Source organism: Myotis yumanensis, unplaced genomic scaffold (genome assembly GCF_028538775.1).
Source record: "Myotis yumanensis isolate MYYU_CA2020_CCGP unplaced genomic scaffold, mMyoYum1.0.hap1 SCAF_4, whole genome shotgun sequence".
Lineage (NCBI taxonomy): Eukaryota > Metazoa > Chordata > Mammalia > Chiroptera > Vespertilionidae > Myotis > Myotis yumanensis.
The window spans coordinates 16,734,551-16,747,946 of record NW_027223755.1 but is presented as its reverse complement, the minus strand read 5'-3'; the positions used below and the strand labels follow the sequence as shown (position 1 = coordinate 16,747,946).

Genomic DNA, 13,396 nt, shown 5'->3' with positions numbered 1-13,396 from the left:
CTAAACCAACGCAGTCACTGTGTTAGTGTGCTCGGGCCATAACAAAGTACCACAGCCCGGGTGGGCTAAACAATAGAAATGGATTTTCTCACCATTCGGAGGTCTAGAAGTCTAAGATGAAGATGTCGGAGGTTTGGTTTCTTCTGAGGCCTGTCTCCTTAGCCGGCAGGTGCCCACCTCCTTGCCGTGTTATCACATGGTCTTGCATCTGTGCCTGCGTCCCTGGTGTCCCTGTGTCCAATCTCCTCTTACAGGGACACCAGTCAGGTTGGATTAGGGCCCCACTTCACAACCTCCTTCTAACTCAGTTGCCTCTTTAAAGGCTCGGTCTCCAAATACAGACAGACACATTCCGAGCTCCTGAGGGTTAGTTAAGGCTTCCACATATCAACTTGTGGGTGGAGATCACAATGTTAGCCCAAAACAGCATGTGGTGGTTCGTTACTGCAGAGGAGGAGCGATGCTTGTCCTCTTGTTGCTGACACCTAACGCCTCCTTCCCTTCCGTCCAGGAGGCAGCAGAGAGGAAGCGGCAGGAGCTGGAAGCCTTACAGAAGAGCCAGAGGGAAGCTGAACTCCACCGTGAGCTGGAGAAGCAGAAGGAAAACAAGCAGGTGGAAGAGATCCTCCGCCTGGAGAAGGAAATCGAGGACCTGCAGCGCATGAAGGAGCGGCAGGAGCTGTCCCTGACCGAGGCTTCCCTGCAGAAGCTGCAGCAGCTTCGCGACCAGGAGCTCAAGAGGCTGGAGGACGAGGCCTGCCGCGCCGCCCAGGAGTTCCTGGAGTCGCTCAACTTCGACGAGATCGACGAGTGCGTCCGCAACATCGAGCGCTCGCTGTCGGTGGGCAGTGAGTTTTCCGGGGAGCTGGGTGACGTCGCCGAGAGTGCGAGTGGGGAGAAGCCCACCTTCAACTTCAGCCAGCCCTACCCGGAGGAGGAGGTGGACGAGGGCTTCGAGGCCGAGGACGATGCCTTCAAGGACTCACCCAACCCCAGCGAGCACGGCCACTCGGACCAGCGAACAAGTGGCATCCGGACCAGCGACGAGTCCTCGGAGGAAGACCCCTACATGAATGAGACAGTGGTGCCCACCAGCCCCAGTGCCGACAGCACTGTGCTCCTGGCCCCCTCAGAGCAGAGCTCCTCCAGCGGGGAGCCCACCTACTGCCTGCCCCAGAACGCGGGGGGCCTCCCCTCCCCGGAGGGCGATTACGACTACGACCAGGATGACTATGAGGACGGCGCCGTCACCTCCAGCAGCAGCGTGACCTTCTCCAACTCCTACAGCAGCCAGTGGTCCCCAGACTACCGATGCTCCGTGGGGACCTACAACAGCTCCGGGGCCTACCGCTTTAGCTCCGAAGGAGCGCAGTCCTCGGTGAGTACCCTCTCCCCTGGGGGCCCCGGCTGTCCCCCACGGAGATAGGAGCTGTCCTGAGCCACACCCCTGCTGCTCCATCCCTTGGACCATGCCAGGATTTCAGAGTCAGGCTCTTAAAGCCGATCTCAAACCACTTTCTCTTCCCCAAAGCAATCGGATTAGTACATGGAACTTGGATGTGTCTGTTGTAGATCAAACACAAAGCCCAGCACTGCATTTTGCCCAAAGCCTAGGGAGACTTTGGCTGTGTCTGTCACTGCTTTGCAGCCACTTGGGAACTGAGACCTGCCCTGATTGGAACCAGAAGAGCCAAGGGCATTTTGGAGAACTCTCCTCACAGTAGCTTCACAGTCCTAACTTGTTCTGGTTAGAAGGGGGGAATCTTTCAGGGCTAAACATGCCCTTTCCAGAGTCTGCATTTATTTATCACTTATTTTTAAGCCCCCCTTGTTGGCCATGCATTGAATACTGCCTTGACTTTCTAAGACTTGATATTTTTAGCTTGGTAATTTAAAGGGAGTTAACTCTTGCATGGTTTGATGAAAATTAGACCAGCACAGCAGTGTTGTTTTTCGAGTAGATGGCTTTTAGGTTAACGTATGCCTAGCATTTTTTGTATCCGTGCAAGGGGCCATGTGAATGTTTTGGCGACCATGCCACTGTATGAACCATGTTATGAACCGTGTGTCGCTTCTTTGTCGGTGGTTTTTATTTTTCTCGATGCTGGTAGATGCTGGGCCCGTTTGTGCCTGCTCTCTGGTTTTCTTGCTCACTATTGCTCTCTCCTTCTCGTCCAGTTTGAAGACAGTGAAGAGGACTTTGACTCGAGGTTCGACACGGACGATGAACTTTCCTACCGGCGGGACTCTGTGTACAGCTGTGTCACGCTGCCTTATTTCCACAGCTTTCTGTACATGAAAGGTATGAGCTGCAGCTACCAGGGCCATGGGTCTGGGTGGAGCGATGGGATGTTGAGATGGTGTTTTCACTGAGGCTGTTGAGGGGGTTGGAAATATCACCCTACCTACCCCTCATCTGGTGTCAGGTTCCCTAGCTGCGTGGAGGATGCCATGGTGGTGTGACGTGGCTGACACGGTAACACCAGGGAGAATGTTTCCTCGACTCCCCTCCGTTGGTGCAGTGTCAGGACAGAGTTGACAGCCACGGTTACCAGTGATGAGAGTTACAGTTGGACATTGTGATTGCTGTTGAACTTGGGATGTACTGCACTGCACCTTACTCCTTGGAGACCTTGGGCCACGCTCCTTTTGGAAAGTACATACTCCTTTGGAAAGTACATACATCTCTGGAAAGGACCTTGTACTCGTGCCTGATTCACGATCTACTCTGACCTCCGATTCAATGACCAAGGTCATGAGAAACCATAATTGTCACCAGGTTTTGATAGGAGCTTTACATGAATCTTCAGGAAAGGGGGCTGTCGTGTTTCTCGCAAGGCTCTGGACTGGATGAGGGGAAAGAGTCCAAATCTCGGGGATAGGGCAGGGGAGACAGGAACCATGGTCCCCAGATGATGTCCCTCACTTTGTGGCCCTTTCTTTTCTCCCATTTTCCTGTTTCTCCAGAATCCAGTTTTTTGTTTTCTCTGCCCCTTTTCTTCACTTTCTTTCTATGACCATCTTTAATCATTCACTTTTCCTTTTCTTTTTTACTCCATGAAAAATTTGATTCTGTGTTCCTTTTCTCTGTTTCTTCTGTTCTTTGCCTTTGCTTCTCTCCTATTGGCATTCCCCCCTCCCCCATATTTTTTTTCTATTCTTATGTTTTTCTTTTATTTGGTCCCCCCCGCTACTTCTGCACCCCTTTTTCAACACTGGTCTGGCTACTAACATCAGTCCTGCTGTTCTCAGCCTCCAATCCCCAAGGTGCGCATGGAAACCACCAGGTTTGTTTTAGGGGGGATCTGCCTATTGCTTGAAGTCACTGGTTGGTGAAAATTTTTATAGGAGCCTTAGGATGACAAAGATTGAGAAAGTCTAGCCAAGTGACCTAGTTAGCATCGGATCACTTGATAAAGAACAACAGGTAATCAAAAATCAAGACCTAATAATCCAATAACTATATAACCATCGCTATTAAGATTTTTCTCATCTATCTCTCAGAATAAATATAAGCTTTTTATTATTAATGTATTTCCCCCTCCCAATTAATTGTAGTTCCTAAGTTAGCTTTAAGATTTCCTATATCAGTATAGCACTCTTATTTACAATACTAGTGACCTGGTTTATGAAATTTGTGCACAGAGGGGAGGAAGTTCCCTCAGCCCAGCCTGCACCCTTTCCAATTGGGGACCCCTTGGGGGATGTCCGACTGCCGGGGTATCGGGTCTAAACCAACAGTCGGACATCCCTCTCACAACCTGGGACTGCTGGCTCCTAACCGCTCACCTGCCTGCCAGCCTGATCACCCCTAACTGCCCTCCCCTGCTGGCCTGATTTCGCTCTCAATTGCTCTCCCCTGCCTGCCTGATCTTGCCCCGATTGCTCTCCCCTGCCTGCCTGATCACCCCCACCTGCCCTCCCCTGCAGGCCTGATCTCACCCCCAGCTGCCCTCCTCTGCTGGCCAATTTGGTTCTGATTGGTCGGTTTCTATGCCAGTCAGCGCCAAAAGCTCCACCTCCTAGGCAGCTTTTGGCTCCTCACACTTCACCCAGATTTGGTTCTGATTGGTCGGTCTCTATGCCAGTAAGCATCTCTAGGCCTATCAACGGAGCCTGATCAGAAAGGCGAGGCTGATCAGCAGCCCTGGTGGAGGCCTGGAGAGAAATGGAGCTATGGCTGCTAGCCCAGCCCGGAGAGAGAGAGGCAAGTGCTGATCAACAGCTGCCACACAGGCTACGGATTAGACCCTGCTTCTCTCTTCACGCCTCTCTCTGGGCCTGATTCACAGCCCCCTCAGCAGTCGGTGCTGGGTCACCACGTCTGCAGCCGCAGCAGGACTGACTTCCGGTTGGTCAAGCCTGCGGTCATGATGGACCCAGGGTTTTTATATATTAGGATGTGGCATTGACTTAATACATAGTTGTCTGATTAAAACAAATGAGATTAGGAAAAAGTAAACATGCATTCAGAGCATTACATTTCAACATTAAAGCATTAAAAAGCTCAAGAAGGTAAACAAGTGAATTTTTGGCAAACTCATCTCTTAAAAAAAGTTATCGTGTAAATCCATCATTAAATCTAAAGTGTTAAAGCTGTGGCCAAAAAAGATTAAGAGAAACCATCCTGTATAATAAAAGCCCTGCGACCAAAATGGTGGAATTACCAGAGACCAGAATGACCACATCCTTCACCCTGGCTGGTCCTGTCCCCCAGCGAGCGGTTAGGGGAGATTGGGCAGGCAGGAGAGCAGTTAGGGAGGATCAGGCAGGCAAAGGCGGTTAGGGGCGATTAGGCAGGCAGGCAGGGACGGTTAGGGGCGATCAGGCAGGCAGGTGAGTGGTTAGGGATGATCAGGCAGGCTGGTGAGTGACTAGGGACGATCAGGCAGGCAGGCAGGCAAGCAGTTAGGAGCCAGCAGTCCCAGATTGTGAGAGGGATGTCCAACTGCCAGTTTAGGCTCGATCCGCAGGGATCCCTGTGGGATTGGGCCTAAACCAGCAGTCGGACATCTCCCAAAAGGTCCTGGATTGCGAGAGGGTGCAGGCCCAGGCTGAGGGACCCCCCTCCCCACCTCCCGTGCACGAATTTTGTGCACTGGGCCTCTAGTTGATAAAGAAAATAAAGAAAATCCAACCACCAGATAATAAATGAGTTTTTACCAGCCTATTCATCTACCGAAAGTGTTTGCAGTTGGAAATTAATAGCATTGCATCAAATTCTCTAAATGAAGGATTGGTGAGAGAGCTTCCAGAACTGCAGAGGAAGGACTGTGAACAAGTCCTATTAACAGCATAAGAGCAACAGAGTGAATACACTGGCAGTGAGGGCTATGGTGATGACTGTTGTAATCTGTCTTTGAAACAACTGTGAATAACCTTTATCATTTAAAGACAATAAGATAATAGAATAACTTTGTATTACCGTTTCCTCTGGGCTTGTTTGAGAAACCCAGATTAAAGTCACAAATCAAAAAGAAAAGAAAGTCTTGGTAGTCTTTGGCAAGTTTGCTGTTTGTTAGGAAATGGCTGTGGAGCTTGGCATGACCACAAAGACTTCTCAGCCAGGTGAGCAAGCAGTGCTCAAGATACTAGAAAGGGCGGCAATTTGTATTGCTCAACGAAGCAGGTGCTCTCTGCACACCAGACAAAGGAAGGCAGTGTTGTCATTGCCTTATCTGTTCCAATGTGAGATTTAGATCTATAATCATTGAAGAAATTAATCTGAGGTCCTTTATTTAAATTTATTTCTAATGTGTAAGAGAAAAATACCTTCTTTATACTTACTTTCAATATCCATGTTTAAATGTCTCTTACTTTTAATTACTGGCTAGTTAAAAAAGATGTGGAGATTTTATAATAAATTATTGAAGTAGATTATGTTCTTCAGTGGATACATTAAAACAGATTTTTAAAAAATATATTTTTATTGATTTCAGAGAGGAAGGGAGAGGGAGAGAAAGAAACATCAATGATAATAGAGAATCATTGATTGGCTGACTTCTGCATACAACCCCCCCCTCCCCCCAATACTGGGGATCAAGCCCACAACCCGGGCATGTGCCCTTGGCCAGAATTGAACCTGGGACCTTTCAGTCCACAGGCGGACACTATGTCCTCTGAGCCAAACCAGCTAGGGCTAAAATAGATTTTTGAATGATGGCGATAAGAGTGTCCTTGAAAAGTCTAGACTACTAAGATAAAATTATCCTGCTAGAAAGGTATCTTATCAAAAATGACATCTGTATATCTTTGTCTCCTTGTATAATTTTGCTCAACCAAAAAAAAAACCAAAACGAAACAAAAAAACAGTGTCCCACTAAATAAGTTATAGCTAACCTCATTTTTTAGGTCTAATTACAATTCACTTTATTTCATATTCTAAATCGTATACCTTATACATGTCATTGTCAGATGTTGCTGCTTTTTTCTTTAAGATGTATTTATCCAAAAAAGTGTATTTTATTTTCCTATGTAAGTTAGAGTTTATTGCTAAACTAGCTAAACTACAGAATCACTGACAAGTCATGTTATGTTGACCAAACAGGAAGGAATGTATAAACTTTGAAACCATTTTAAACTAATTTCCCCTCTGGGGCATTTGAAGGTAAATATACAGAAGTGGTTCTCGTCCCATGGCCCTGACTCATTGTAGGGTTAGATGTCAGTCAGCATAAGAAGGGGACAACATCCTTGTATCATCCAGCCAAGCTAGTGTAATACCAAGCCAGCACCCCCTGAACAAGCCAGCATCCCCTGAACAAGCCAGCAATGCCACCATCCTTCATTGAGGGGTGTCTGAGGGCAGGTCACGTGTGGCAAAATAAAGGACAGGCCGAACCTTAAGACCAACTCATATTGTCATCCAATTTCATTGGCTTTTCTTAAACCCCTCCCTACCCGATCTTGGGGGGAACAGGTGGCCTAATGAACTCCTGGAAACGCCGCTGGTGTGTCCTGAAGGACGAGACCTTCCTGTGGTTCCGCTCCAAGCAGGAGGCCCTCAAGCAAGGCTGGCTCCACAAGAAAGGCGGTGGCTCCTCCACGCTGTCCAGGAGGAACTGGAAGAGGCGCTGGTTTGTCCTGCGCCAGTCCAAGCTGATGTACTTTGAAAACGACAGCGAGGAGAAACTCAAGGGCACCGTGGAAATCCGGACGGCAAAGTAGGTTGATGAGCCTTGGATGTGGCCCAGTGGGTGGTGCTCTGGGGCGGCTAGATCATCTGTGCTGGTGCCTATAAAGCCAGCCGGTGTGAGTTCGCCGAGGCAGGGGGCTGTAGTAGGGGTCAAGTGCATCCCAACCATTCACTTCAGTGGCGTGCTTGATGAGGAAACGAGGGGAAGGACTTCATCTGTGAACAGGTCACTTCCTGTGGTTACATTCAAACATTTGGCTCTCGTTTGTAAGATGCCGGTTGGACATGTAACTAGCCCACTGGAGCCATGATTGGTTGTTTGCAGGGATCATGGTTGAACCATTGGCTGAGAATCTCTATCATCCTTTTATTGATCAACATACCACTTTCAATTCTCGTACACTCCCAGCTGTGCCAGATTGCTGAATTGGAAGCTGACTGCCAATCTGGAGGTGTTTGGGGTTTTTTTGTCCTGTGTTGTTTTTAAAGATATAGTTGACATGTAGCATTATATCAGTTTCAGGTATACAACCTAGAGATTTGGTATTTGTATATATTGCAAAATGATTATCAGCATACAGTTATATATTTTTTTCTTGTGATAAAAACTTTTAAGATCTTTCTTAACAGCTTTCAAAATATGCAATATGTGCTATTGACAATAGTCACCATGCTGTACATTGCATTCCTTCAACTTATTTATTTTATAACAGAGAGTTTTTACTTTTGACCATCCTCACCCATTTTTTTTTGTACTTTCTGACCTTCCCCACATGAGGTGGTTTTTGAAATGAAGCATTTGTCTTCTACCCATGGTGGCTATATACCATCTTCTTTCTCAGCAATGAGCGAAACAGAGCTGGTCTTTGAACCCAAGAAGACCCCTTTCTCTGTCGCCCTCTTGGTGCAAAGTATTTGCGCGCCTATTATTTTTGTTAAAAATTAAGTAAGGTTTTTCTGCCCTAGCCGGTTTGGCTCAGTGGATAGAGCATTGGCCCACGGACTAAAGGGTCTCAGGTTCGTTTCCTGTCAAGGGCACTTACCTCGGTTGCAGGCTCAATCCTTGGCCCTAGTCAGGACGTGTGCAGGAGGCCACCATTCGATGTGTCTCTCATATCAGTGTGTCTCTCTCTGTCTCTCCCATCCCTTCCACTCTCTCTAAAAATAAATGGAAAAATATCCTCGAGGTGAGGATTTAACAACAATAAATACATACATACATACAGTGTTTCCAAATCCCCTTTGTAAAAAAAAAAAAAAAAAAGTAAGATTTTCAGAAAATGTTGGAGTTATGGGCAGCTGGAAACTGGATGCTAAGCATAAAACTTGTTTAGCATAACCTGTGGCCATACTCCACTTGAGCAACCTCATGTATTTAGAAAACTGGTAATATAAGCTTAGAGAGATCCAATGAACTCCTGAAGTCATGAGTCCTGAAAATAATCATCCAGCCTGATCAGCTTTAGAAAGTGATTCATGAAAAAGTGGAAAGTTAAACAAGAAGAGGAAAGTGTTGGGGGTATTTACAGACAGATAATGAAATGCAGACCGCAGAGTGCTGGACTTTTCCGGCTGCCTTTGGACTGCGTTCATTGTAGGAGCCCATGCTCTGTTTGAACCTGAATCCCCCAAGGAGTTTTCACAGATGGCACAGCTCTTTGCCTCATGCAGTCTTCCCTCAGCCCTGTAGGCCAGGATGTTCCTCTTTATTCACCCTGTAGGAGGGGGGCGCACTGATGCCAGGAAGCTGCGAGAAGCATGTGGGTCGTGGTCTTGGGTTTTAACACTTTGTATGTTATGTTGTATGTTCCTTTCTCACCTCACTCTGCTGCTTAATAAAGCCCTGTTCCTCAGGTATTTGTAAAAGTTTCAGACTTGAGGAAAGGTTAGCTCTTCGCCATTTCTGTCAGTCTCTAGAGCAGCGGTTCTCAACCTGTGGATCGCGACCCTTTTGGTGGTCGAATGACCCTTTCACAGGGGTCGCCTAAGACCATCCTGCATATCAGATATTTACATTACGATTCATAACAGTAACAACATTACAGTTATGAACTAGCAACAAAAATAATTTTATGGTTGGGTCACAACATGAGGAACTGTATTGAAAGCCCAGAAGGTTGAGAACCACTGCGCTAGAGGAAGAGCCTGAGTTGTTAGGGTTTCACCACATTAGGATTCTTTATTAAGATTAAGATTTTTTATTTCCTATTTTGAAATGTTTTGTTATAGAAAACTCCAGTCACATGCCAGAAGAAGAATATAATGAAATCCATGCTCTCATTGCCCAGCTGTTAGCAGTTACCCACCATGGCCATAGTGTTTTGTTCATAACCCCACCCCACACTGCTCCCCTTACAAACTGCATTCTGTAAAGCAGGTTCCTGACATCCTGTAATGTCCTCTGTAAATATTTTAGTATACACTTGAAGATTAAGGCTCTTTTTAATATATAATCATGATCTTATTGTAACATTTAAAAATAACATTCACTCCTTATCATCTAAACTTGAATCATTGTTCAGATTTCCTCAGTGGTCTTATAAATGAAGTGTTCTTGATGGTTTGGGTTGGTTTATTTCTTCATATTAAAATCCCAGTAAGGCTTATAATTTTCAGACAGATCTCTCAAGTCCATTTATGTATAAATTCCCCCTTCATCTTTCTTTCCCTTACTACCTATTATTGAAGATGCTGCCTCATTTATCCTGTAGTTTCCAGACCACATTTCTTGTTGACCGTGGTCTTGATAACGTCATCTTACCCCATCTCCAAGGAAGCTTTCTACAAAGGCAAGCCCAGGGTCCCACCCGCAGAGGGCCCCTGCCTGTGTTTTCTGATGTTTCCCAGGACTTAGGACCACGGCCTTGTAGCGAGACCACAGTCTTACCCCCTCAGCACTCGAGGTTGCCGACTGCGTTCCTGGGAGGCAAAGTGGCTAATCCAGGATGGCCTGTCGGGACAGCTTTGCTCGGGGATTATCATCCTGCTCCAGGCTCCTGGCTGGTCCCTCCCCACTGCTCACCTCTCACCTGCCACTTGGAAGAGGCATCCCAGACCACTCTGTAAAGACTCATCTTCTTGTTTAATATTTTATCTCATCTCAGTGATTCTATCTATAAGGTTATACACTTATTTTTTTCTATCCAGTCTGACTGTTTAGTTTTGTAGATGTAAAATGAATGTTGTACTGTGAATAGTTGTACTATTCCAGTTGTCAAAGCGAGCTGGCTTTATCCCCAAGATCCCTCTTCAAATATTGCCCTCCCTGGGCCAATCCTTACTCTGCTGGTGTTTTGTCCGAATGTTGTTAGCCCCGTCCACCGACTTGGAACCTCTAGGGCTGTTTAGGGAGTGTTGGGATGACACCTCAATCCTGCTCTTGGCCCCAAAGTCCCCCATGGAAACAATGGGGCTGTGTCAGGTTGAGTACAGCAGAGGTGTCAGCCAAGGCCTCGAACCGCAGTGGAAGCTGTGATGAACTGGGAAAGAACTCTGGCCAGCCCAGCCCCCTATGGGAGTCCTTCCATTGAAGAGTTGTGAGAGGAACCACAGGAAGGGAAGGCCCGAGTGAGGTTGCTGCCCCAGCCATCTGGGGCCTGAGTAGGGCCAGGCCTTGTGAGGCCAGTGTGAGAAGAGAGGGGCCCCTCTGCAGGAAAGAGGAGTCTGGCTCCCCCTAGAGGCCACATGAGGCTTAAATAGGTGTCCAACTCAGTCATCAGTTTGGTGAAATTGCTTTTCTCACTAATTGCTAAGAATTCTGTGTTCCTGACTTGCTATTGGCACTTTTTCCCCCTGCAGAGAGATCATCGATAACACTAGCAAAGAGAATGGGATTGATATCATTATGGCCGATAGGACCTTCCACCTGATCGCCGAGTCCCCCGAAGATGCCAGGTAAGGCGGGCACTGTGGCATCCACCTCACTGTAACTACCTCCTCACTCCTGTGCAGACCTGGGCATCACCCAGATCACTGCTTACCCACTGGTTCTGAAAAGATCTGATTGATTTCTCAGTGGCGTTTTTCTGTTAGGATGGGTGAAGGACTGTTGAGTCATAAGAGACTGCTGTGCTTATCCCCTGGGGAATTCTTCACTGAGCACACCTGTCCACGTACAGCACCCCGTTCAGGATTCCCAGCTTTGAGTGCCACCTGCGGACCCCTGTCGTCCCAGCTCAGGTGTTTAGTGTCACCAGCAGCCTGTGTACCCACAGCTACCCTCAGCTGAGAGCCTGCCCTCCCGGAGCTTCTGAGCTCTGAAAGGGAACAGCTTGTGTTTGCTGAAGGATTGAAGAGGCAGGAGCATCAACCACTGGCTGTTTAGACAGATGAGAGTGCAGTGTCATTTGGAAGGTGTTTAGTCTTGATATGGAAGAATTCAGTAAGATAGAAGAGACAGTTAACACGTAGAGAATTTACTGTATTTCAGGCCGTATTCTAAAGTCTGTGGGTGAGGCTGGCGATCTGTCATCCACTCTGAGCAGTGCCAGAGAAGACCTTCCAGTTTATGAGGGTGACATCCTTCAGCCAATATTCTTCCCTTTCCAGCTCACAAATCACCAGCCCTGCCCTTTGAACGCTTCTGTGTTGACACAACACCATGGCGAGCGGCATGAAGGGCAAAGAAAATACTAGTAGTTCTTCCCCCGGGGACAACCTGGAACCCTGCCGAGATCCACAGATTAGGACACAAACTGGAAAAACAAGCAAACCTGGGGTTGTAGCCCATCATTCTGTCTGGGATGCATCGTGACCACGCGTGGGGGGATTTTTTGTTTTTTTTGTTTGTTTGTTTGTTTGTGGTCCAAGGAATGCCCACAGCTTTCAGCTGGATTACAGGCTCAGCACTTGGCAGCTGCCCGGTCTGTTTTGTGCCATGATGAACCTGCTAAATTTAACATTTGGAATATTTTAGCCAAGGACTTTTCCCCTGACCAGTGGAACACATTTTTTAAAGTTTCTTTCAGAGCCCAAGTTACTCTGTACTTATTGAAAACTCGGCAGATTTTGTTTCTTTGATGTGTGCGTGTGCATGCGTGTGTGTGTGTGTGTGTGTGAGAGAGAGAGAGAGAGAGAGAGAGAGAGAGAAAGATCCCTGTGGCCTCCATCTTGCATGTATGTGTTTTTAGTGTTGAATTTGGGATATTTTTGAGCTTCCACATAAAACGATGACTGCAGTCTTGCCTCTGGGTTAACCAGAGTCAGTGAAGCAAATTAATTTTGGAAGTTTCCATGTCTCCTTGTATATGTTGAGTCTGTATATGTTGAGTCTGTATATGTTGAGTGTTTTCAAGTGCATGGTCACATTTTTCTTCTGCAAGAATCCCAGGTGATAGATTTTAGTGCTTTTCTATAAATAATTCACATGGCTTGTCTTTACACATAGGTGCTACTGTTTTACTTAAGTATCCATATGTTAAGTACTTTCTCCTTTGCCTTAATAGTAGGAGTATGTATGTATGTCTTTTGTCTTTTTTCAGTTACAGTTTTCATTTAATATTACTTTGTCTTACTTTCGGGTGTACAGCATACTGGTTAGACAGTCATGTACTTTACAGAGGGTCCCCTGATATTTCCAGTACTATTTGCCCCCCACAGGAGAAGGGCGTCCTAGCGTCTCTCCTGTTTGGTCCCGCTCACATTTTGTAGCTGCTTAATAAACGTTGGATAGATGGACGGACAGAGGGATAGTCATGGTCGTTTTCCTTAAGCATGTATTGAATTTCTAGTTACATCATAACCTTTGTTCTGCTTGACTTTCCTGGGGTTGACATGTTTTCCTTTATTATCTGACTCTGGTGGAAACAAGAAAACTCTTCCAAAATGAAGATAGGAGAGTTCTCTGATCAAAATAAATGTCCATTTTTAACTTCAAGCAACGTTTTCTATTTCCAGCTCTCCTGTGGTTTTCTTCACGTTAGTAGAAATCCTCCGGGTGGTTAGAAACCCCATCCTGTGGGTGAGGAGGGAAACTGGACTTCAAGTGCCCATTCTGAGAAGGTCCTACATTACTGGCCTTCTCACCTCTCAGTTTACTTTTCAAAAATGAAAAAGCACTTGAATATTCCCAGGCTTTAAATAATCTCTTCAATCAGGATTTTTCACGAAGTGTTCTGGGTAGAACAGAGGGTTTCACGTTTCCTGCCAATTTCTCTAGGAACTCATGGTCGTTGTTAAATGTCTATAAAGGTCTGTGGGACTTGGAGGGAAGCCCTTCCAATGATTTGAAATTGCAACAGCTGGGACTGGCGGGTACTTTGG

The 13,396-nt window shown here is 46.6% G+C and overlaps 1 protein-coding gene across 1 annotated transcript in view; it reads left to right on the top strand.

Annotated features, from left to right (window-relative positions):
• Positions 1–13,396, top strand: part of MYO10 (myosin X) — a 203,966-nt gene that overhangs the window by 173,685 nt on the left and 16,885 nt on the right. The window contains exons 25-28 of the mRNA XM_070411924.1: positions 512–1,378; positions 2,179–2,302; positions 6,920–7,163; positions 10,934–11,029. Of these exons, the coding sequence (XP_070268025.1) occupies positions 512–1,378; positions 2,179–2,302; positions 6,920–7,163; positions 10,934–11,029 (1,331 nt within the window). The remainder of the gene's footprint in view (positions 1–511; positions 1,379–2,178; positions 2,303–6,919; positions 7,164–10,933; positions 11,030–13,396) is intronic.